Here is a 24,922-nt window from a genome sequence, read left to right as displayed (position 1 = left end):
GCCCACGAGACGAGACATGTCTCGTCTCGTCTCGTGTCCCGTCTCGAAAACGAGACGGGACAAGCGTTTCAAAATTCGAGACGAGACGAGACTGACCACCTGTCTCGTCTCGTTTTCGAGACGAGACACGGGACGGGACGAGACGGCTCGTGATAAGTCTTGTCTCGTCTCGTCTCGAAAGTCTCAAAAAAAATACAAACAAAATAATTAATCAGCTGCGAATATTTATTTACTCGCAATAAAGGATTTTCTTTGGAAACCCAAATCAGCGTCTATCACATAAAAAAGGCTATCTTATTTAGTTTTTATACTCTTTCAAAATCCAGTATTACTTCAATTTTTCAATGTATTGAAGCTTAGTAATTTTAAGCTGTAATAGTACTCCGGATAGAAGTACTTTGCTAAAATACCGATTCAGATATCTATCTGTATAAAAATATTGTGTGAGAGAAGTATTCTCGATAATTTCTTAAAATGGAAAATTTATGAAAACTATTGTAAACCTTACGAACATTGCGAAAATTGCTGGCTTTGTTTGCTTTTCCATAGTAGCAAAATGTATAATTTGTTTATCCTTAAAACAGCTTAAATATATTTAACGCCTTTAAAGTAAAAACTACTGCTATAACGCGCAGGGTGGTATTTGTAGGGGGGTAGGGGGATTTCCCCCCTTCGGTTACTTGTGTCCCCTTCTGCTTGATAAATTTTATCCATGGAGGGAAATGTTAAATGGCATAAAGTCATTATCTCATGCTGACCCTAGACAGTCAGTAGAATCCCCCCCCCCCCCAACCCCACTGGAAATTTCTTAAATACCACACTGATAACGCGTAAACTACAGTTAAGTGAAACATACAATAGTTGTTATCGTCAAAACACGATTATTCCCGCACAAGGAATAAGGAATATTCTACATATAATCGTGCCATCTAAGGAACGCACCCAAAGTAATTTTTGTAGTCTTCTCATGGAAGGAAGTGATTTTTGACATGTAACCTCCCTTGCTAATTGGAATATTTCCCCATCCAAACCCCCTTGCGGTCAGTAATCATTTTCTCTAGGTATCTTTAACCATATAACTTTTTATTAAGCATTCTGTCTATTTAAACATGAAATTTCCCAGCGGAGGGAAAATTCCCTCCCTTCAAAATAACCGGCGAAACGGGAATTTCTCTTTCGCCGAAATTTTTACTTGGATGTGAAATATGATATAAGGACCTGAATTCTGTGAGGAAATGTAATCAATTTGTGGCATAACTTCCCTGGGTGATCGTTATTCTCTCCTGCTTGCCGCGGCGCTTCGGCACGAAAGATTGCATTTATTACTGTTGGTTCGTTCGCAAGCGATACTTCTCTCTTCTCGCCTGTCCTGTGTTGTTTGTCGCATAGGTCAGACCGAAGTAAGAAGTGACCAGACCAAAGTAACAACCTATGTCAATTTTCGAACCGAGGTAGCACGACGAGCTACACGTGTCGCTGGGAAAAGATATTTTCTATCACTGCTCATATCAACATCTCATTTCAAATTAACTTGCATCGGTTAAGCATTCTCTTATTTCTCCATATTTCTGGATGTTCCAACATTTCTTCGAGATATTTCTGTAAGATTCCCCCTCGCAAAACCTAATTCGCCACACGATACCCGTAACGAATTTGCCCAGACTATAGCATCGTGTTGCAGGTATTTGCAAAATCCTCAAATTTTCTCAACAACTGCTACCCCAAGGGCTTCCTTCCATTCATCCTTGCGCCAAACGATGTGGAGGTAGCCACTGCCATTGTTTACTGTAGGTCCCTTCCAGCCTTATTGTGGACAATCGTCATAAAATTCTCGCCAGCACAAACAGTTCATTCATTGCGACCCCTCTTCTCAAAATCAACACCTCCATCCTCAGTACTGTTTGCAAACTTCAAAGATTTCGCACCAAAAAACCTGGTAATAGGCCAATATAGTTAGATACTCTCCGTTGACGTAAAGAATCTGTATTGCCTGAAGTCAAAGGAGTAAAACGTGACATGCAAGAGGGAAGAAGCGACGCCTGCCACTTGGAAATGAACCCTCAGTAATAAATATAACCTTCAGAACCGAAGCGACATGTCGAGCGGGACGTGTCGCTTGGGGATTCCATCGATCAAACGCAAGCTTGCACGGCGTCTCATGCCGCTACGGTGTGCAACACTGCTGTTGATGGGCTAGTTCCCAAGCAACATGTGTCGCGTGTCGCTTCGGTTTGAACTCACCCTTACATGAAACCTTCCAACCGAAGCGACTCAACAAACTGTTCGGTGTCGATTGCCGCTTGTGTGTTGTACGGATTAGACAGTTTTCTGAATACCGTGTGTCATGTTGCCTTTGACTGTGAATGCTTGCTAATTAACTGAAGTTGCCTGTGTCACGTGTGAACTAGCATGCGCTTGTCACTTCGTTCTGAACGCTCCCACAAGGAAGCTTGCAGACCAAAGCGACACGCGAGAAGTGACAAGCAACCGCTTGGAAACGAACCCTCAGTAAATGTCACCTCCCGAACCGACGTAACACGACAAGGTGTACGTTTCTTGTCACTTGAAACTTAATATCGTGCATAGTGTAGCCTAGTTGGTAGTGCATATGGGGTGAATATTTGTCTATATACGGAAGGGACTTGTGTTGATTGTAACTTCGGTGCAAACTCCCCGTGCGGCTTGTCGCCTGTTGCTATTGCTTCGGTCTGAAAGCTCCCTTAGTGTATGATGGATAAAAGAGTTGATTGAAGGCAGAAAAACAACAAAGTAGATTTAATTCTCTATCTACCTATTGGTAATTAAGAAACATTATATTAAATATTAATGTCCTTATGGTTAACAAACCTAATTTATTCTCACTATATAGTGAACAAAATATTTTAAGGTGTTACCCACTTTCGGGAATAATATTTAGTGATGTCTCCCAGTTTTAACTTTTGTTGGCATAATATCCTGCATTACTTTTACGAGACGAGACGAGACGGGACAGAACCCTTCGAGACGAGACACGGGACGAGACAAACTTATATTTTCGAGACGAGACGGGACGAGACAGACCAAAGTCTCGTCTCGTCTCGTCTCGTGGGCAACACTAGTCAACAAGTCCCTTAACACCCCCGGTACAAGGCCGCAGCAGCGCGCAACGTGCACTGAAAAAAATATCGTTGTTAAAACATCATAGACAGTGGTCCCAGAGTAGTGTTATTGGTGCTATTATAAACTCAACAAATGATGAGCCCTCCTCAGGCAGATTTGGCTACACTTAAACCTAGCTCAAGATGAGCATATGAGCTTTTTGCTCAAGTGTAGCACCCCGTCTAACCCAAGATTTTTGTAAAAATGCCCTCGGGAATTTCCCGAAACTACAGTGTACAAATGATGAGCCCCCTCAGATTGATTTGCCCACACTTACAAAAGTTGCATCAGCCAGATTGTTGTCCATAAGCTTGTTAAAAATATGCCCCTCTTGATATTGTTTTGGATACACTTGAAATTAAGCCAAAATCCTCATAAAACCCACACACACACACCTACCCACATACACCCACACACACACACATACACCCACACACACCCACCCACACACACACATGTTTACTTCTGGTTTATTTCTATTGCATCATGTTGTGCAACAAATTATTATCCAATATTATGCAACAAATTATAAGGCAAGAGCTCTTGCATCATGCTGTGCAACAAATTATTATCCAAATATTATGCAATAAATTATTAGGCATGTGTTGTTTTCTGATTGGTTAATTATGACATAATGTGATGATTTGTTATATTCTGATTGCTTCATTGTTTCAGATGTTTTAATCCATGCTTAGGGTATATAAAGAGATTTTGCATTACATATCAGCCAGTATTGTGAGAGTGGCTGAGGAGTACAGATGTGTTGTTACAGTGCTTTTCATACTACAGGCCTGTTTGGTTTAAGATATAACATTTCTTATTATTCATATTAAATATATTTCTGATATATTGAACAAAAGGGCTTATATTTTGTATAAAAAAATATGATATTTGTTACATCCAGCTTGTTTGTTGTAATCCACTCATATTTAGAGTCAGGCTTATATCTGTCCCAGCCTGTTATACAAAAATCAATACATAACACAGTGTAAGGTCATTGCCTTTCTAGGACATGCATGTCTGTGCAGGCATTTGTGCTAGGTCAGTGTAGATCAATATTTATTCTCTTTTTCCACTTGTAGGCTATTAGCTTTACAACCTGTCATAGTAAGCATAGAGTTTTGATTAAAACCCCAGAAATTTTATATAATAAACCGAGGATAAAAATTAATAATATTAACATATTAAATATACACAAGAAATATACAAAGCACACAGATGAACAAAACTTAATATATATATATATATATATATATATATATTAAGTACAAAATTTTGAATTGAACCCCAGGAAATCTTATATAATAAACCAACAACAAAAATGCCAAATCAAAAATATTGTAATCAATGCAATAAGAATATATCCAGCCCCAATTGGGCTAGACATCAAAAGAATTGTGACCCAGGCAAATATAGAACTCCCACAAAAACATGCCCCAAATGCCATAAAATATTTAGCAAGGCATATTTCAATAGACATGTGGGCTCTTGTTCTGCACAGTCATCAACATTGCCCCCACAACCATCTACATCTGGTCTGAAAAAGAAGCATGAAGCACCTGTTAATGCTAGAGCAGCAAAGCAGCCACGCTATGCACCACCTATCCATAGCAGTTTTAATGGCCAACTTAGGGATTACCGGTTTGTATCAGAGCCAAGATGTGACATTAAGAATTTTTTGAACAGTATAAATCCTGATGTGCAGGCAATTCTAAATGCACAAAATGGCTCTTATAAGCTGTCCCTCAAATTGTTTACACAATATAAGAAACCAAATGGCACAAAATTTACACAGCCCCACATAACAGAAACTGTACCTGTATATTCAAATACAAATTCAGACAAAATAATAAGCAGTTTGATAGATCAATTGAATATTAAACACTCTGAATTTGCTGGAAAAGAGTCTGGATGGAGCCTATGCGGATCTCCACACAAGTTATATGTTAATATTTCTGAATTCAGCCCATTACAAGGATCTACATATCTGCCATTACCTGCCAATATTAAAAACAAAAGAGCCGTGGTTAACATAGAAAATAATGATGAGAAATGCTTTTTGTGGTGTATTTTAGCTGCTTTGTTTCCAGTTTCAAGGAATCCTCAGAGAATAAGTTATTATAAACAATATGAACACAATTTTGATGAAGCAATGGAGGGTTTAGAATATCCAATGTCTGTTCAGAATATTGATAAATTTGAAAAAAAGGCCCGGGATATCAATGGTAAACAATTATCTATTAATGTATTTATTTGTTCTACTGGCCGTGGCAATTGCTTGATAGCACCTCTCAGAATCAGTACATTTGATGATGATTCTGCTGTTCCGATTGATCTGCTCTTAATTGAAGGGGATGATACATACCATTATACTCTGATACATAATCTTGAAGCTTTAGTCAGAAAACAACTAGACAAATCCAATACAATATTCAAGTTGTGTAGAAGATGTTTGACTGTATTTGATGGTAAAAAAATAATAAATGGGGTTTGTAAAGTGAATACAGAAATTGCTAAAAACAAATTAATTGAGCATCTGAAATACTGTGGCAACCATAAACCTGTTCATATGGTGATGCCTAATCCAAGTGAAAAAGCCAATTTTAAAAAATTTGAAGCCTTGTTGGAACACCCAGCATATATAGTCTGTGATTTTGAATCAAATCTCAAACCCCTTGCATTCTGCAGTCCAGATCCTGATGAATCTTCAATTACATCATATCAATTACATGAACCTTCTAGTTTTTATTATGTGGTTGTACAGGATGGGGTTGTTAGTAAAGAATATTTATACATGGGAGCAGATGCCATCAAAGAATTTGCACATAGAATAGAAAATGAGTGCCATGACATAGCATCTAATGTCTTATTAAAATCAAAACCCATGTTGCCTTTAACAGAGAAACAGAATGAAGATTTCAACAATGCAGAAAAATGCCCGGTATGTGTTTGTGAATTTTCAGAATTCTCAAGCTATTTTCATCTTTGCACTTAATCGACTTGCACCTGTTCCAAATTACATACATAATACGTGTTAAGTGTGCATAATATCTGAATCGATATTCAATTGTTTGAAAAGTTGTTATGGATAAAATGGAGAGTTCAGCCATCTTAGAAATGGTTATTGTAAGTTCAATATTAAATCGTTATTTTGTATCCTCGTTTCTATCTTTATTTTTTTAACCTCTGCATGTGAATACACGACAGAGATTTATACATGGCGACGAGGATTTAGTTAGAAATCGAGGATAAGTACGTTTCACTTCTAAGCTCTGTGTTATAGTGTAAATGTATAATGGCTTTAGTAGCTGGTTTTGATAAATATGATCCCCAAGATGGATCGATAGTAGCGTATTTGGAGCGCTTTGATAATTATTGTCAAACACAAGCTATTCCAGAGGACAAGAAAGTTCCTAGATTAATATCTGTTATTGGAAACAAGCCATATGAAGTTCTGCGTGAATTATTTGCACCTACATTGCCTCATGATAAATCCTATCAGGAAATTGCACAAAGATTAAAATCTTATTATAGTCCATCAAGCAACTATATTGTGCAAAGGTTAAAGCTTAGAAAATGCATACAAGAAGAAGACGAACAAATAGAAGATTTTGTAAGGAGATTACGAAAGATCGGAGAGCAGTGTGGTTATGGTGAGTTTCTTTCCATTGCTTTATTTGATTCACTAATTAGCGGAATCAGATCTAACACTATTCGTAAGAAACTCATTGCTGACAATGTAATGCAATTTCACAAAGCTTTTGAGGTAGCTAAGCAGATGGAAAAATTAGAAGCAGATATGAAGGAGTATTACGTCCAGTCCAATGTAAATTTTGTGAACACTAACCGCGCAAAGGTAAATAAGTACAAGGGTGATACGCGTTTGAACTCCGGTGCCAATTCAAATCCAAAACAGGATAGCTGGAAATTCCAAAATACTGTGTCAAGTGGATCCAATCTTAGGCTCAGACAAAATCAAACGGATAATGAGGGAAGTAAAAATGAACGGGAAAGAAAGCAACAATATTTCAAGCATTGCAGATACTGCAAGAAATTCGGTCGCGATGTTTCCCAGTGTTTCAAGTTACAGCGCAATAAAGAAACTAATAGTACTAAACCTTATAGCAAGTACAAGGCTAACGCCGTGCAGGCTGTTGAACCTGTTTCTTCGGATGATATGGACAGTGAGGTGTTAGATGTAAATGAATTAAGGGTTGGAATGATTGCTATGGAAGTAAATGGAGAAAGTAAATTTATGCAAGAAAGATCGATTGAGTATAGTTTGTCCCACTGTAATGAAAGTTCAGTTTCGTCGCAACCATATCTTAAATCTGACCATTCTTCATTGCCTATGAAAATAGCTCATTGTGATAAAGCTACTAGTAAGTTTGTTTCTTCGTCCGAATATGTAATTGCTCTCAATATTAATGATTCTATGTTGAACTTTGAAATAGATACAGGTTCACAAGTTTCGATTGCAAGTAAAACATTTTGTGACAGTCAACTGAATGGTTTGCAATATCTAGAAGCTGACTGTGTTTTACGATGTGCTAGCAATATGACTTTGCCGTTAGTAGGAAAGGTTGCTGTAAGAGTTCGTTATGAACATGTAGATAAAACACTAGACTTATATGTAGTCGCATGTGATTTAAAATATCCACTCATGGGAAGACAATGGATTAAGCATTTATTGCCTGATTGTCACATTAATCTATCTCAACTTAGGCCATCGTTTGAAGTGTATGAAGACAAGACTCGTGTTTCGTCTATGTTAACATCTGACAAGTTGAAATTTGTGCATGGGCAAACTTTGGTTAAGTCGAAGGATACGTCTAATGCTTCGTCTGTGTTAACAGCTGACAAGTTGAAAATTGTGCATGGGCAAGCCTTGATTAAATCACAGATGGTTAAGTGTGAAAATCTGATTGCATCTTGTGATGTGCAAGGATTAATAAAATTTATTAGGCACGAATATAAAGAGTTATTCGATAATGATTTGTCGCAGCCAATTAAACATTTTACCGCCACGATTCCAATGAAACAAGGCATTACACCAATTTTTAAGAAATTTTATAATGTTCCGTATGGTTTACGTGAGAAAGTTAAGTCTGAATTAGACAAATTGATTGAGCAATACATTCTAGAAAAGATTGACTCAAGTGATTGGGCGAGTCCTATGGTCGTTGTGTGTAAGAATGATGGTAATTTGAGACTTTGCTGCGATTTCAAGAACACAGTGAATAAATATGTTGAAAACGTAACTTATCCATTGCCCAGGATAGACGAAGTGTTTCCAAAAGTTAATGGATGTGATGTATTTGTTACCTTGGATCTCAGAAGTGCTTACCTTCAAATAAAACTTGATGATCAAACTAAACAGTTACTAGTAATGAATACCCCATGGGGATTGGTACAACATACTAGATTGCCATTTGGTGTACGGATCGCATCACAAATATTTCAAAGAACTATTGAAGGCATACTACAGGGATTAGATTTTGTCATTCCATACCAAGATGACTTACTCATTGTTAGCAAGGGATTAGAACAAGCAGTATCCAGAACACTTGAAGTTTTAAACCGTTTGAATGAGTACAATGTTAAGGTTAATTGGAGCAAGTGTTCATTCTTCAAAAACAAAATTGATTATTTAGGATATACTTTAAGTAAAGAAGGAATACATCCTTCTGAAAAGAAGCTGCATGCATTGATACAATGTCCAAAGCCTTGCAACACCAAACAACTAAAGGCTTTCCTTGGAGGTATTAATTTTTACAGAAGATGTGTGCCTAATCTGTCAGTTATCTTGTCGGATCTTTACAATTTATTGAAGAAAAATGTGCGGTGGCAATGGACAAATGATTGTCAGCGGCAATTTGAGGCAGTTAAATTGGCTTTGCAAAATACCAAGGTCCTTGTTCCATACGACCAGAATAAAGAAGTTATTATACAGTGTGATGCATCTCAAAATGGATTAGGTTCGCAATTATGCCATAAAGTACAAGGGGAATTGCGTACGATTGAATGTATTTCGTGTACGTTAAATAAGCATGAGGTTAAGTATCCTATGCATGAAAAGGAAGCTTTATGTATCGTATATGCAGTGAGGAAATTCCAAAAATACGTACAAGGTAGATCGTTTGAAATATGGACAGATTCAATGCCAGCTAAGCAATTGTTAGCTATGGAAAAACCAATTCCTATTATGGCGTCGCCACGCATTCAAAGGTGGTGCTTATTTTTGGCTTCTTTCACATACAAACTAATATGTACTAAAAAGGTTGAACTTGCAGACATGTTATCAAGGTTGCCACTGCCTGACGTACATGATGATGATCCTAGGCAAGAAGAATTTGTGTACCAGGTTACGCTTACGCCGAATGCAAAGCAGGCGATTTTGACGTATTTGAAACGAGATGAAATTCTTAAGTTAACGAAATCTTATTGCAAGAATGGATGGCCACAAGATGTGAAAGGGTTCAAAGGAGATGAATTGAAGGAACTGTTGGCGTACAAGAGAAGACAGGCAGAATTAAGCATTACGGATGAGTTACTGTATTGGGGTCGGAGACTGGTTGTTCCCAAAGGAGTGCGAAATTACATTATTCAGAGAGCCCATGAAGATCATTGTGGTATTGTAAAAATGAAAGTAATGCTCAGAGAGAGATATTGGTGGCCAGGAATAGATAAGGCTATTGAAGAGTATGTAAATAAATGTGAAGTTTGTGCAGCAGTCAAACCAAATACAAGTGCTAAGAACTATAGTGCATGGACTGAATGCAGACATCCGTGGGAAAGGATGCATATGGATTTTTTTGTGTATAGAAGTATTACTTATATTATAATAGTAGATGCCTACAGCAAATGGGTAGATTGTGATAGAGTTTCGTCTACTTCATTTAAAGAAGTAAAGCGTTATCTAATTAAACATTTTGCTATTTTTGGGCTACCAAAGTGTATTGTGGTAGATAATGGTCCCCCATTCTCATCCTCAGAATTTAAAACATTCTGTGATGAACGTCACGTCAATTTGTACCATTCTCCTGCGTACCATCCTGAAAGCAATGGTCAGGTCGAGCGCTACGTGCAGACAGTGAAAACAAAGCTAGACTGTGCTGTACGGGAGCAATTGAATAAGAATACGCATGTCAACGTTGAAGAATTGTTGCAGAGAGTATTGGTAGCTTTGAGAAGCGAATATAACGCATCAGGTGACAAAATGCCACAGCAAGTGATGTTTTCCTATATTCTCAGGAATAAATTTGATGCCCAAATGGAAGAAATAATAGGTCAAAACTGCGAAAGGGATAAAGCAGAAGCAGATGAAAAGGTGAACCAAAGAGGCGATTTTGTATGGGTTATGTTACCATTTAAAGACAAGAGGAATGCTATGAGGTATGTCAAGGGAAAAATTATAGCACGGAAAAGCAAAGTTACATGGCTGGTGAATGTTGAAGGTAGAAACCGGGTCGTGCATGAAGATCAGTTAAAATGGATGCAAGACAAGAAAGATAGATATCATTTTGGAAGTCAGAAGAAGGCGGAGAATAATGATGAACGAATTCATGGACCAGATACAGGTCAAGACGGCGAATCAGTTTTCTGCGATGAAGACTTATTCATTACAGGAAAAAGTGAAAGTAATGGCAGTGGTTCTGTGGCGCCGGAAGCTTCTACACCAAATGACAAACCATCTACATCGTACTTGGATGATACCTGCAGCCAACATCAGCGACAACAGCAGCATCAGTGTAGGAGGTCCTCTCGACAGAGAAAACCGCCTGATAGACTGAAATATAACTGAGTCAAATAAGGAAGAGGGGGAATGTTAAGTGTGCATAATATCTGAATCGATATTCAATTGTTTGAAAAGTTGTTATGGATAAAATGGAGAGTTCAGCCATCTTAGAAATGGTTATTGTAAGTTCAATATTAAATCGTTATTTTGCATCCTCGTTTCTATCTTTATACTGTGAAGTACCTACGTGTGCGAATCAATTAACCTCTGCATGTGAATACACGACAATACGTACATTGTTTTCGAAAAAAAAAATGTTATATTCATAAAGAACAATTTAAAACTTACTTTAATGGCAATAAAATCATCTTTCCGAAATATTATTTCGGAAAATAGAGTGAACAGACTCGTACATTCTTCGTAATTTTCTTGCCGCATTTCAGTTATGCCAATCTTGTCAATCAGTTCTGTTCTCCCTGATTTATTTAAACATTTCATTTTGTTGATTCCACGGTGTGGAAAGCACATATAAGCTTTTCACTTGTCCTGAATCACAAAACGATTTAGAGCAAAAAACTGAAGAGTATGTGCTACTATTTCGCATGTTCCCCATGCTTTGAATGGCTTCAACACGGCGAAGCGCAGCGAGGTGTCCTACGTGGAGTGGTTTCTGAAAATCTCACCAGATGGCATATCGGATAATTTTAATCGCGAATTGCACACGATTTTAATCAGATACATCCTCGAAGAGCTGCGAATTACGAATGGTTGTCTCGAACAATTACAGCTACTTCCGTTGAATGAAAAGTCCACCACACTGACAATGCTATTCGCGATTAAAATTACCACCTGAGGGCTAGTGTCGCTTCCAATATGGCCGCTCTAAGTAGGATAAATCTTTGCAGTAGTACAAAATAGCAGCGTGTTGTCATGACTAGTAGAAACGTTTAAATTACGCATTATTGCGAATGCGATGTAAATTCCAGGTACTCTAACAAACGTGAAGCTGTACTGAGAACGAAGCATTTAATTATGATAGGCAAAAATAACACGGAAAATGCAGACGAAACTATGTATACGCACTGGTTGTCCAAAGCAGTGCTGTATCATCTGCACGTGATGTTGTAACTGGGGTTCTCGGAAATTATTTGAAAATAAAGGAATTAAAATTGACCTGTACTTGAAAAGCTGGGACAGGAGAAAATTGCGAACATATCGTTGCAGTTCTTTCTCGAAAGAAAAAGGCTGGTTTAATAATAATATTCAATATTCACAATTTCATGACCAGGCTATACTCACTGAAAAAGGAGATCATACTGAATGAAACAGTAACATTAGCACGTCCACTTTTTTTTTCTGGTTACATTCTCAAACTATTTTCATCTTCCCTCTTCATCGACTTGCACCTGTTCCAAATTTCACACATACGTAATACCGGTAATACATGGACGCATTCGGTAAGATGCTTCATGATTTTTCGAAAAAAAAAAAAAAAAAAAGCTTTATTTATAAAGTACAATTTAAAACTTTACTTTCATGGTAATATATATTTATCTCTCGAAAAATTAAGTAAGCAGACTCGTGCATTCTTCGTAATTTCCTTGCCGAATTACAGTGTTATATCCCCCATACCAATCTTCTGTCAATTACGTTTTCCCTGATTTATTAACAAATTTCATTTTGTTGATTCCACGGGGTGGAAACACATGAAAATTTTTAATTTGTTCTGACCCATAAAACGAATTAGAGAAAAAAAACCTGAACAGTAGACCTTACTCTCTCGCATATTCCCCATGCTTTAAACGACTTCAACACAACGTATCCTACTTAGAGTACTTCCTGAAAATCCCGGCAGATGGCATATCGGTTAATTTTAATCGTGAATAGTGTTCTGGTGTTCCGCCGCCCTACTGAAAAAGAAACTGTAAAAAGTACCTTCTTCCGTAAGCAAGGATGATAAAACCTGTTCATTTACTTACCAGCACTAACCATTTGGCTGTGATCTGTCCAAAATGGGTTTTCAGATAAAAAGCGTCGAATATTCTGTTTATGGACTTCCTTATGAACATGGAAATTAGCCTCGTCACTGTGAAGAACTTTTCATTCAATGGAAGCGTACCACACTGTAATTGTTCGAGACAACCATTCGTAATGCGCAGCACTTCGTGAATGTATCAGATTAAAATCGTGTGCAATGGCATGCGAACTTCTCTCCCTAGATGTCACTTTTATCTCGATGCGTTACTGATGCGCTAAAGACATTTTAATGTTAATTCCCGACACCTCGAAAAGAAACAAATTGGTACAAGAATTCAGTCATAACCTTTTACTGGTTGAAGATACGTCGAAAAAACCTTCACCACTGCGTTTCCCGTGAAATTCAAGCGTGATTTGATATATCATATCACCCCCTTCCCATTTAAAATTCTAAAGTTGAATTCAAGATGGCCGCAGACCACGCGGGTGGCGTCAATGTGGTTCCCCTTTGGCCTGGCAACGATTGGTCGTCACCATTTCCACGTTGCATGCTGCTGTGGCTTGTACCGGGGGTGTTAAGTGACTTATTGAGAGACCCTGTATATTAAATAAATAACAAAAATATATTAATAATTACACATGAACACACATATACATATGGGGAAAAGAGTTTGTAAAAATCAGTTGGTTCATTTGAAAACCTGCCCCCCCACCCTTTCACTCAGAAATAAATTCCAACATCCCAGAGTGACTTTATCTGGCACTGCTAATCCTGACTGGCAATTGTGTAACTTCCACATTCTATTGATATTCTTTTAAATTTCAGGTTTAAATATCTGCATGGAAGAAATGTTACAATGTGGTCACAATGAAGTCTTGGATAAAACTATTGTTGCAGAAAACGTCCATCCACGGGATTGGATACATTGCTAAGAAGGGATATTCTCTTGGGGAAAGGTAATATAATTTCTTCTCAACTTAACAGCAGGTCTGGTAAACCTGCTTTAATTGTGGAAGAGGAAGCTCATATGCACATGCAAACTGCAGAGCGAGCAGCAGTACTGGAGCATTGTAAGATTGGCAGAAAGGACTGAGGGAGCGAGGCCTCGTCAAGTGCAGGCAGGAAGCTTACACTACTGCATGGGAGCACTTGCTGGTCTTTAGAGGTGCAAGCTTGATTTATAGGATACATAGTTCTGTGTTCAAGTGTCCTTGTACAGTGGGATCCATGAGTATTACCATGCAAACTATTTTCATTAATTTTTCTCTTACATCCTACGTATGTGTCTTTAAGTGATGGAGTTTTATGTATGTTGGTGAAGAAGTTGTCAAAAGCTTATTGAGTTTTCTTTTAATTCTTGAAGCTCTTATTGGGTCAAACAAAGTGCACGAACATGGTGATGAACAATTTGCATGGTAACACTCATGGATCCCACTGTACAATATCTTCGTAAAACCTACAGAACATGATGATGACAAAAGTTCTTATTTCCTATAGTATTATCATTTTTCTAACTATAACAGAACAGGGTGTGGCAGAGGAAACATATTTTTCAGACAATAAGTCAGTCGATTGTAGTTACAAAAGTTTCAAATACACAAAAAGAAAGGTTTTATAATGCAATTTACAAACAATAAGTCAACAATGCAGTTTTTAAATTATGTCTGAAAATTAACGTCCATCAAGCTATGCCCTTTTCTCTGTGCGCACTCCTGCAGCCTTTCTTTGAAATTCTACATTGCTCTTCCAAACATTTCTTCCCTCACAATAGCGATTTCATGGTGAATAGAATTTTTCATCTCCTCAGCATTGTGTGGTTTGCAGTAGCGTAGCGTCCTAGTACGCCCATACGCCTGGCGTTCCCTGATTTAAAATTTTAAAAATGCGTAAATGCTGTAAATATAAAGTAAAACGTGACTAATTATATACATGTTTGAGCATTATGGCATTATAAAAGCTATTTTTCGCGGTCCGTCTACAACGCTCCACTAACGGCTCTCGTTGTAGCATTTCTCTAATGTCTTTGCTTGCCGGACGCCGGCTAGGTTTGGGGTACAGGACACTGCCTGCCTGGAGGCAGAGAGAAGGAGGGAAAGCTTGTGGCTTGGATCTCTACAGCACGGACGATATGCTCTCTCCATACGCGGGCGTACGGAGCACCTGATTGGTTCTATGGGCCATGTGACCTTTCCTGCCTTCCGATTCAAGGCGCTGTACTTCCGATGCAGTAGACAGAAGTAGAAGTAGAATTCCTACCTGGTTTTTCGCGCTCGTGCCTCTGCTCGTGCTGTGTGATGCTACAATACGCAATATTGACTGACGTATCTTTAATGACCACTGTATTGTGTAATTTATCGCAAGAACAGTGAAGTGCATTAAAAACTAAAAGAGCAAACCAGTTTTTGTCAAACAAGTTGATAAAGTCCTCGTGGTAGAGGTTCAGCCTGTGACTGCTCTACCACCTAACCCACAAAACTATTTCTTTTAAAAAATATTTTTTCGTTGGTATCTAACTGCCTAATATTGCGCCAGTGGAAATGTTTAGCATTCGTTTCAAAACTCTTAACATCATATGATCTCTTGACAAAATTATTTTAAAATGTTTACCAGCATTCTCAAGATACAATGAACAGTGGTCTGACACTCTGAATTACTACTAATAGGCACTGTTACGTCAGCAGAGTGTACAATTGTTAGATCATCCACCCACCTTCGTGTCCGAGTGTTTTGCACAGCGTGCTAAGATGCCAGAGGTTTCTGGTTTGAATCCCGGCCTACGCATGTTTGTTCTTTGTGAGTGTCTCTTCATCAACTTCATCAATATCATCATTCATATTCATATTTGCGATTAGCCAAAAGTGGTAGAAAGCGAAGTAAAATAAACCAAATCAATCAATAGTTGTATCATCCACAACAATGAAGTCTACTGTTGTTCTAAAGGCGCTCGTGATTCAGGTAGGTTTTTTTAATTACTTGTGTCATGCCGAAAGGTTTCCTTGATTATAAAATACTGTGTTATGTGTGGAGCAAAATACTCCGAATGGTGTACGGTGTTTCTGACTTGAGCAATCTAATTAAAAATGGTATAAAACACCAGTGCTCCAAGCACTTGTTGCACACTGAGGCATCTTATTTTCTAGATAAAACAAGCATGGATCATGTTTTGTCAGAACCCGGCTGACTTAATGTAATAAACACAATGAGATTGTGATTTTAAATAGACAATACCTATTTCGGCTAATTCCATAAGTAAACTCTTTAGCAAAAAAAAAAAAAAAAAAAAAAAAGGCCTACCCTTCCATCGAACTTGGCGTTCCCATCCGAAATGCTCATGCTACGCCACTGGTGGTTTGTTTTTGTAAACTGTTGATTGAAGATAACCCCACAAAAAATAGTCACAGACTGAGAGGTCAGGGGAGCGAGGCAATCAACATCTAATTGTCTGTGGAAAAGGTGCTGAATGGCAATATAGATTCACTACTTTTGAAATAGTTTTCAACAGCTAACAGCCTATATGGTGCCATTCCTGCCTACTAACATTGCATTGTCTAAGCTGCTTATTGGCAAGGGGTGGAGTTAAGCCACCGTTCTCCTTGCTTAGTATTGCCCATTAGAAAATTGTATTTCCTGTGCCACACCCTATATAAAACGTCAGATTTCCTTTTGACAAGAAAATCCTGTAAGCTGATATGAGCTCCCCCTGTTCTTGGTGTCTGGTATCCTGATCAATTAGGAAGAGTTGAGACTTCTGCCCTATGATTAGAAAATAAGTGCACTTGCACTATTATCACACCAATTGTGTGTGTGCTGCTTTTCCTAGGCTACCAGCACATCTACCCGCAGGGCTCTACCACTATTCGCTTCTTTTCCACACACTTTTTACAGGAACCAGATTGCAAACTGCCTTCCTAGTTGAATATATGTTCAGAGATCTTCACTAGACACATATCATTGGAGAGACACAAATGTATGGCAGCTTTCCTTTGATATATCCTTTCCTCTGTCCTTAGGTTACAAAATTAAGTCTGCACACGGTTTTCCTTTTATTGCACATTTTTTTAGATGAATATGTGTTTGAAGAGTGCTTCGTTTCCTGTGGAGCGGCTATTAGAAGGGGCATGAGGGGGCAGTTGCCGATAACCTCTACACAAAAAGTTTAGCTGTTTTTTTTCCTCCCCGCCAGAGGAAAGGAAGAGCTGCTTCATGGTGATTAGGAGCAGTTCCCCATTTTATTTTAAACGACTCGGACTAAATGCCATTAGAAAAAAAAAGATGAAGGGAGAGAGAAATGAAGAGAAGAAACACTATATTGGACTCAGCACCATGGCCCTGGCTGCCTTTACCCCCACTCAATCCAGATCTCTTCATGTCAAAAAAGTCTCCGAAGAACCCTGCGAGAGAACCAAATGAATCAAAAATCGATTGGATTCGAACCGGGCACGTGATCCCAGCAAATTACACAGGCAGAAAGAATAGTCGATCGTTCGTGTGTGTGTGTGTGGGAGGGGGCACCCCCTGTGTCAGCTGGAGAGAAAAATTGGAGCCTTTTTTCCCCTTCTTTTCGTGTTCCATCACGTGGGCATTAAATAGTCCAAGGGGGAGTTATAACTGGAAGAAAAAAGAAGAGGAGAAGGAGGGAAGTCTGATGTCCTCTTTCTTCTTTCTCAGCCCTGCATCATCGGGAAGGTTCCAAATTGAGAAGGGAGAGGACAACGGGTTCCTGGGGGCAATCCTGGAGGGTAAAGGCCTTCCCTTGCACCCTCTCTTCTCAGAGAAATAAACAATAAAGAAAATGCCATTGCCTAAAACGAATATATTCATAAAACTTTGTTAAAAAGTTCAAAATGCGCTGGTAGGCTAATTGGGGCCACTGGATATCGAACCCAGAACTTTCATTGTCAGGCAGCATTGATGAGGGATAATTTAGAGAAATGGTTAGCACTCTGATCTTTGGTACAAGCGATCCTGGGTTCAATTCAAAGTGGGAGCTGAAAAAATTTCAGCATTTACCCAGCATCGTGAAGGTAATTGGAGAGCTGCTTGAAAAGAAGAAGCAGCGAGCTCCGGTCTCGAAAGCCAGAAGACAGCAGCAACAGGACTTGATGTGCTGCGCATGTCGCCCAATGACAAGCCGCTTGGCAGGCCCTGGTTCTCAAGGGCTGTTGTGCCATGGAACTTAGTTTATTTTTTTTGTTTATAAATCATCCAAATACCTGGATATCCATCACCCAGAGTTTCCGTGAAGATAAGGAACCAAACTCTATCAACATATTTTCTAGTTGAAATATTCCAAAATGGAATGAAATGTGAAAAAAAAAGCTGTGTTTCCTAGTTATTATGGATGATGGCATTTGTAGGTCAGTAATCGTGTGATGCACAGAGAAATGCTGCAGATGTTAACTTCCTCATTGATGAGATTCATCCCTTCTCTTTCAGGCTCCTGTGGATAGGTATCTTCTTCAGCTGTCTCTCATGCACACTAATGGTTATACTGGAATCCTGGAGGAAATATCAGGAAAACCCGACAGTTGTAACAATTGAAAGAAATTCCATAGAATGGAAAATTCCTGTGACAGCTGCAATTCTATGTTCCGAAAACAATGTGCATTCGAGGCTATTTAAGAGGTGGATCAGAAAGTATGAAACTATTAACTATTTATAACAATAACAATTGCAAGCTGTTGACTTATTAAACGTAGGCATGGTATATTTTATATTATGCCACACAGTGTTTAAAAAGTACGTAGTTCTCAATATAGAGATGTTAAATTTCAATCATTTTCTATGTTATTTTCTTGCTTTTCGTGTACTTTAGTTCTCGAAGGCTGTCATTTATTTATACTTCAATTAGCAATAGCTGGGACATCCATAACATTTTTCTATTTATTTTCATGAAATAGATGAAGAAACAAATACAAATTTCCATACTTTATGCAGAATTCAAACCTAGGGCCTTTAACTTTGTAACACACTGTTTTAATCACTCTGCCATGGGAGTGGGAAGATAATTCAAAGATTTCAAATTATCTAGTATCTATTTTGAAGGTAATAGAAAATCCAATTTATCAGAATAATGTGAATGCTCTAATATCCAAATCATTATTATTATTATTAAAGTTACCCATGCATGTTGCAATGTGCCATGAAGGCACATAGGGAGATGTGGAGGTAGGGACTCTCACATTATCGATCTCAGCCATCGGTGGAGGTGAAATGATCAGCACCATGCTCTGGCTGCATTTATCCTCCAGGATTGATTCCAGAAATTCATTTATTTTGGCGCTGGATGAACTCCAGAGTTGCTTTATGTAGGGACGAGGTCGGAATAATTCCAACCTTAGATCACACATTCTGGGAATTGAACCTGGGTCTCCTGTGTAGCAGTCAGATGCCATATGGATCACTGTGGTTCCAATATCCAAATGTAGAAACACTAACACAAGAACAAACATAGACTAGAAACAACTCCATGTCGCACAAATATTGTATTTTGATCCAGAGCAGCAATGGGGGGGGGGAGTCCTACTATAGACACCCCCAACACCTTCATCTGCAATTTTTGACAAAGGCTCACTTTTTGACCATTTTGACTCTAAATTTACCTCACCCCCTCCTTAAATACGAACTCACACCCCTTCAATGGAAAATGCTGGATAAACCTCTGAATGCAGATCATAAGGAGTGTGGTAAGCTTGGCAATGGTGGTAGCTGATTGGTTGGGTCGCGCACACACACACCCCGGACTGTCACCTGCAGCCACCCTACCCTATAATAGCAATAAGTAGTGGAATACCATATGCAATGTATGTAGCAACACAGTAAAATACTTAGATGTCAATAATTCAATGCCAGAATGTGGTAGCCATATTCCATAATTATCAGGACTATTCCAATCAATCATATATGTTGATGCATCTCATTGATATACTAAACGTTGCACTTTGTCTTTCAAACAGAGAACTACCAAAATCAACAGACAGACAATACTTCACAGAATTAGTGAGTTTTGTAGCTAATCTGAATATAACCAATCTCCAAAAGGCTGCAAAATATAGGAATGATGATGCATTCTTGGATAGCATTAACATCTCTTCGTTAAGTAGCATAGCTGACAAGGTAAGTTCAAGTAGTTGTCATTGAAAAAATAAAATTGATCAGTAAATACTGATTATTTTCCAACAAATGGTATAGTGATAAACAGTGTTAACAAGTTTTGAAAAGCAGTGGGAGGCAACTCAAAATCTTATTTTATGACTTTATGGAAAAGAAACAAATACACGACACAACACTTTATACAGGGTGGTGCAGAGAAACGGCAAAATTTCAATTGACATAAAATGCACAAATAATCACAGGAAAAAATAAATTTAATGATTGATATGCATGTACATAGTATGCCATTAACTGTGACATTTACATGTCACTTTACTTCTTAAAGATTACATCAGAAAGATGTGTTCCATCTTGGCGTACACATTCTGAAAGTCTGCTGTGGAAACTCTGGAATGCCCGCTGTATCATGTCTCGAGGAATATCAGTGATTTCTGCTGCAATCTTCTGTTTCTGTACACTTTACTTTTGAGATGTCCCCACAGAAAGAAATCGCAAACACTGAGATCAGGGGATCTCGGAGGTTATGAAATGTCACTGTTACGTGAAATGATCCGCCTTCCAAACAATTTGTGAATCGCCTCCATCGACTGTCGAGCAGTATGTGACGTGGTTCAATCCTGCTGAAACCACATGTTGTCGGTGTCAAGATGTGCGTCGTGCAACTTTGATGCAAAGAATGTTTCAAGCATAGCAACATATCGATCTGATGTCACTGTTGTTGCAATGCTTTCCTCACTTTAAAAAAAATATAAGGGCCGAAAACACCATGACTTGACATGCACACCATACTGTAACCTTGGTGCTATGTAATGGAAGCTCGTGAAGCTGACAAGGGTTTTCCTGTGACCAGTAACGGAAATTCTGTTTGTTAACAACCGCTAATGTGGAAATCGGCTTCGTCAGACATCCAGAAATTGTTAAGGAAATTGGCATCCTCGTTACCCTTAGCCAACACCAATTCGCAAAACTTCTTACACAACACAGGGTCTTCAGGATGTAATTGCTGCACAACCTGTAACTTATAGGGGTGGAACTTCATTTCATGCAGTATTCTTTGTACGCTTCTTCGACTACACTGTAGGGCTGATGCATGTTGTCGAACGGAGCGACGAGGGCTCCTCTGAATGGCAACTAGAACTGCTTCAATATTCTCTGGTACTGTTCGAACTCTACCTGGGGGCTTCTTCAACGCTGAACCGGTTTCTTTGAAATTACACACCCATGTTGTAATCGCACGAGCCGATAGGACACGAGCATGAAGTCCTAGCTGGTACTGCTGCCGAAATAACCTTTGCGCTGCAGTCACACTATCACCATTCTTATAAAAAGCTTTCACAGCAAAAGCATGCTCCAAACCATTCCAATGTAGAATCATTACTAAATGGCAAAGCCTCCTCAATGATGTTGCATCGGTCCCGAACAAATGCCGGTGCTACAGTGTTGCCAATTCTACATTCAAATTTCTCAGTTTCTCTTGGCCACCCTGTATAAACACCCTCCTTTACATGAATCATTATATTTCCACTGTCCCTCCACGTACCCCTAATCATTGGCACTACTCATGACCATCTAAAATTTGCATTTTCATTAATTGTAATATACATCATCTGCTTGAAAAAAAATGTCATGGGAGTAACGTACAAGCCTGTACATGATAATTAACCTTTTTACTTCTGTTTTTAGCAAATTACAATGTTGTTCATTACTGTTGAAGCTTGCAGAAAAGTAGAAGAGTTACAGTTACTAGTTTCAGAAACTTGCTAGTTCCAGTTACTTGAAAAAAGTAACTGTTTCTTGTAACTGCATTACAAGTAACTTATTACTTCCTAACACTGATATATATATAATTCAAATTCATATATTTAACCCTATTCCGACGTGTGACGGGCAATGGCCATTGTGCAAAATTTGCCCAGCGTATCTCACGATGTATCGGTATCGGCTGATATTGGCATCGGTGACTATCGGTTGATTTTCTTTTACCGATACCATCCGATACCAAAGATTTTCAGTGGCTAGAAGAGCAGGCAAAGGCAACAGCTTGTCTCAACATTTGTATTTTCTAAAAGTTCGTTTACCCTTCCTTGTGACAGATTGGGAGACCAGCACAGGAAGTTCGATAGATTTTCCTAGAAACCCCCACCCTCCTGGCAAGCAGATGGCAAGATGGCAAGATCATAGGCATGTGCAAGAGAAAGGTGAACCCAAACATGACCATGAAGGCATGTAGCTACTTAGTTAACGCTGTGGGAAATAAACCATTCATTGCCAATTCTTGCTTGAAGATCGTGGTCCTAAGATAGGTGGATGTTTTTAACCCCCACTGCACTAATGCCGAGTTAGGTAGTTGCGGAGTTCTTGGAAAAGAGGGATGAAGGTCACTGTGAAATTACCTTTGTTTTATCTACGTTCAAGCGGGAAGGGGAATCAGCAATTGATACTTATCCTCTTCACTTCTGTCTTTCGTGTGACTACCAGTATCGGCCAATGGGTTATTTATTTCCGCTGAAAGCCAGCCCCCATGGCGGAGTGGTTAGCACATCGTGCTACGACACTGGGGTTACGGGTTCGAATCCCAGCCTGGGGATGGATGTTTGTGAGTGTCCATTCATAAATTTCATCACATCATCACTCATCCCCATCTTCGTAAATTAACCAAAAGTGGCACAAAAAGCGAAGTAAAATAAAGCAAATCAATTGATCATTTCCACCTAGAGATTGGATTGGGAACATACAGCTTTGAATGACAGTACTAAGGAAGATAAGCTAATCGGGACTGGGCCTACATTTTAAAGTGGGACCCAAACCACTATGTGCCTCCACTGAGTATCGAACCCGCGATCTATTGAATTACAAAGTGACGGCGACATCATCAGAGAGCCCCTCTGAAGATTTATGTACACCACTACTTACAATAATGTACATAAAATATTTATCAGGAACTTTACTTTTCATGTAATTGATGTTCCTTATGTTATTCATTAAATATTCAATTTTTTTACTTCTTTGACATTAATTTCCTTGCCAGGACAGATGTTTTTACACAAATTTTAGTGGTCTTAACTGCACGTAAGCTAGATGATGAATATTTGCTGTCTTCTCTGATTTTATAGCGTCTTTTTACTATTTATGTTATAACAATATTTTTTAGTCAAGAAATAAAGAACAAAATAGGTATTAACGTTGTCTTTCCTCCGTTTCTTAGTCTGTGGTTACATACATCAATACTCCATACGCATCGGAGAAATTAAGTACTAATTAATTAATTTACATATTATTACAAATCGAGCAATAATTATATTAATGTATTAAATAGAAACACTTCTATTATTATATTTCTGAGACACTTGACTCAGACTGGCTCCCCAAATTATATTTCTAGATAAGTGTTACTAAGTTTGTCATTATTTACCAATTTTTTATTAAATTTACAATTGACTCGGTAACTAGCCTTTGTTATTTTGTACTGGAATTATACAAGTTTCGGTATTGGTTGGTATCGGTATCGGCAAATGGTGGTATTGGCTCAGCTCTAGTTGTAACCACTTTTTTTCCAATTCTTACCACTAGATATCATGTTTTCTTCATTGCTGAGGTTTAGTTGTACTCTTGTTGAATAAACATTGTGCCTTTGCTTATACTCTTAAAATTGCAATGAACAATTTATGTGGGGCCTCCCAGATGGTGCAGTGGTAGCGTCATCACCTTGTAATCAAGGGGTCCCAGGTTTGATACCCAGTGGAGGCACATACTGATTTGGATCCCACTTTAAACTGTAGGTCCAGTCCCAATTGGCCTTTCTGTGCATAAAGTTGACTTAAAACAAAAACAACAACAATAATTTATATGAACATTGTGGAAATTCTTTACAAGAATTCCACTTCAGATTTCACAGTTAATGATGATTTCAATCCAGACAAACTCTTTAGGTTATTAATTATTTGTATATTACATATTCAAAATATGTTTTCAGTAACATTCATTATAATGTACATAAATTGTAAAATATTAAATATCTGTGGAAAAATGACAATTGTAAATTTCATACAAAATTGGTAAATAATGACAAACTTAGTAACATATTTCTATGGTTTTCTGAAAAACAGCATCTTTTGAGAAAACATGGTATTTTCAGGCCGGTCTGCAAAGGGTTAACTCATTACTTTATTCCGATTTTATGTAGGTGCGACTAGTACCGACAACTAATCTAAACTATTTGACCAAAGAGATCATCTCAATGAGGTTTCTTGGAACAGAATTTGGCATATGTCTGGCATACAACACAGCATTAAGGTATGATCTTAAATTATGTATTTTGTAAGGCATTTTTGCATTTGAATAAAAATCAGAGATGAAGCTATAGCATTGGTATTGGGAGTTATTGCACATCTAATCACAGACTTGCCAACACTCTTCTGGAGTACTGGTGTTACATAAGACACACAGAGTGCACAGACAATTTTTAATATAACACCATTAAGCCTTCTTTCCATGATATGAAAAACTCAATATGCTGACCAAGGCAGAAATTTATTTTATTATAAAACATAAACTAAACGTAACGTTACGTTTACTTTACTCAATTTATATTAGTCCAAATCTCCAGAAATGTGTGCAAAATACATAGAGCTACATATTTATGGTGAATAAAACATCAAGATTTTGAATCATAAAATTGGGCACATTTCAGGATAAAAGTTGTATAAAAACTGGCATTTTGGTGTTAAAATAACTAACTAACTAACTCTCTAGCCTTCTTAAACCCGAAGGTTCATGGCTGCAGCAACACAGGCCTTCCATCTGTCCCTATCTTGAGCAAGATCTATATACTCTTTTCCATCCCTACCGATTTCCTTTAGGACCATCTCAACGTTGTCCCTCCATCTTCGTCTTGGCCTTCCTATAGGTCTCTTACCATCAGGTTTCCTAACAAAAATCCTGTAAACTCCTCTTTC

General features: G+C 38.2%; 1 protein-coding gene across 1 annotated transcript in view; it reads left to right on the top strand.

Moving 5' to 3' along the window:
* The window catches only part of LOC145991834 (uncharacterized), a 109,101-nt gene that overhangs the window by 40,791 nt on the left and 43,388 nt on the right, over positions 1–24,922 (top strand). Inside the window, exons 2-5 of the mRNA XM_083127879.1 lie at positions 13,680–13,810; positions 18,291–18,491; positions 19,811–19,970; positions 24,151–24,260. Coding sequence (XP_082984005.1) covers positions 13,722–13,810; positions 18,291–18,491; positions 19,811–19,970; positions 24,151–24,260 — 560 coding nt within the window. The 5' untranslated portion in view covers positions 13,680–13,721. The remainder of the gene's footprint in view (positions 1–13,679; positions 13,811–18,290; positions 18,492–19,810; positions 19,971–24,150; positions 24,261–24,922) is intronic.

Source organism: Lepisma saccharinum, chromosome 8 (genome assembly GCF_977018435.1).
Source record: "Lepisma saccharinum chromosome 8, izLepSacc3.1, whole genome shotgun sequence".
Taxonomy (NCBI): domain Eukaryota; kingdom Metazoa; phylum Arthropoda; class Insecta; order Zygentoma; family Lepismatidae; genus Lepisma; species Lepisma saccharinum.
Note: the sequence above shows the minus strand (reverse complement) of the source record. Positions and strands in the feature narration are given on the sequence as shown.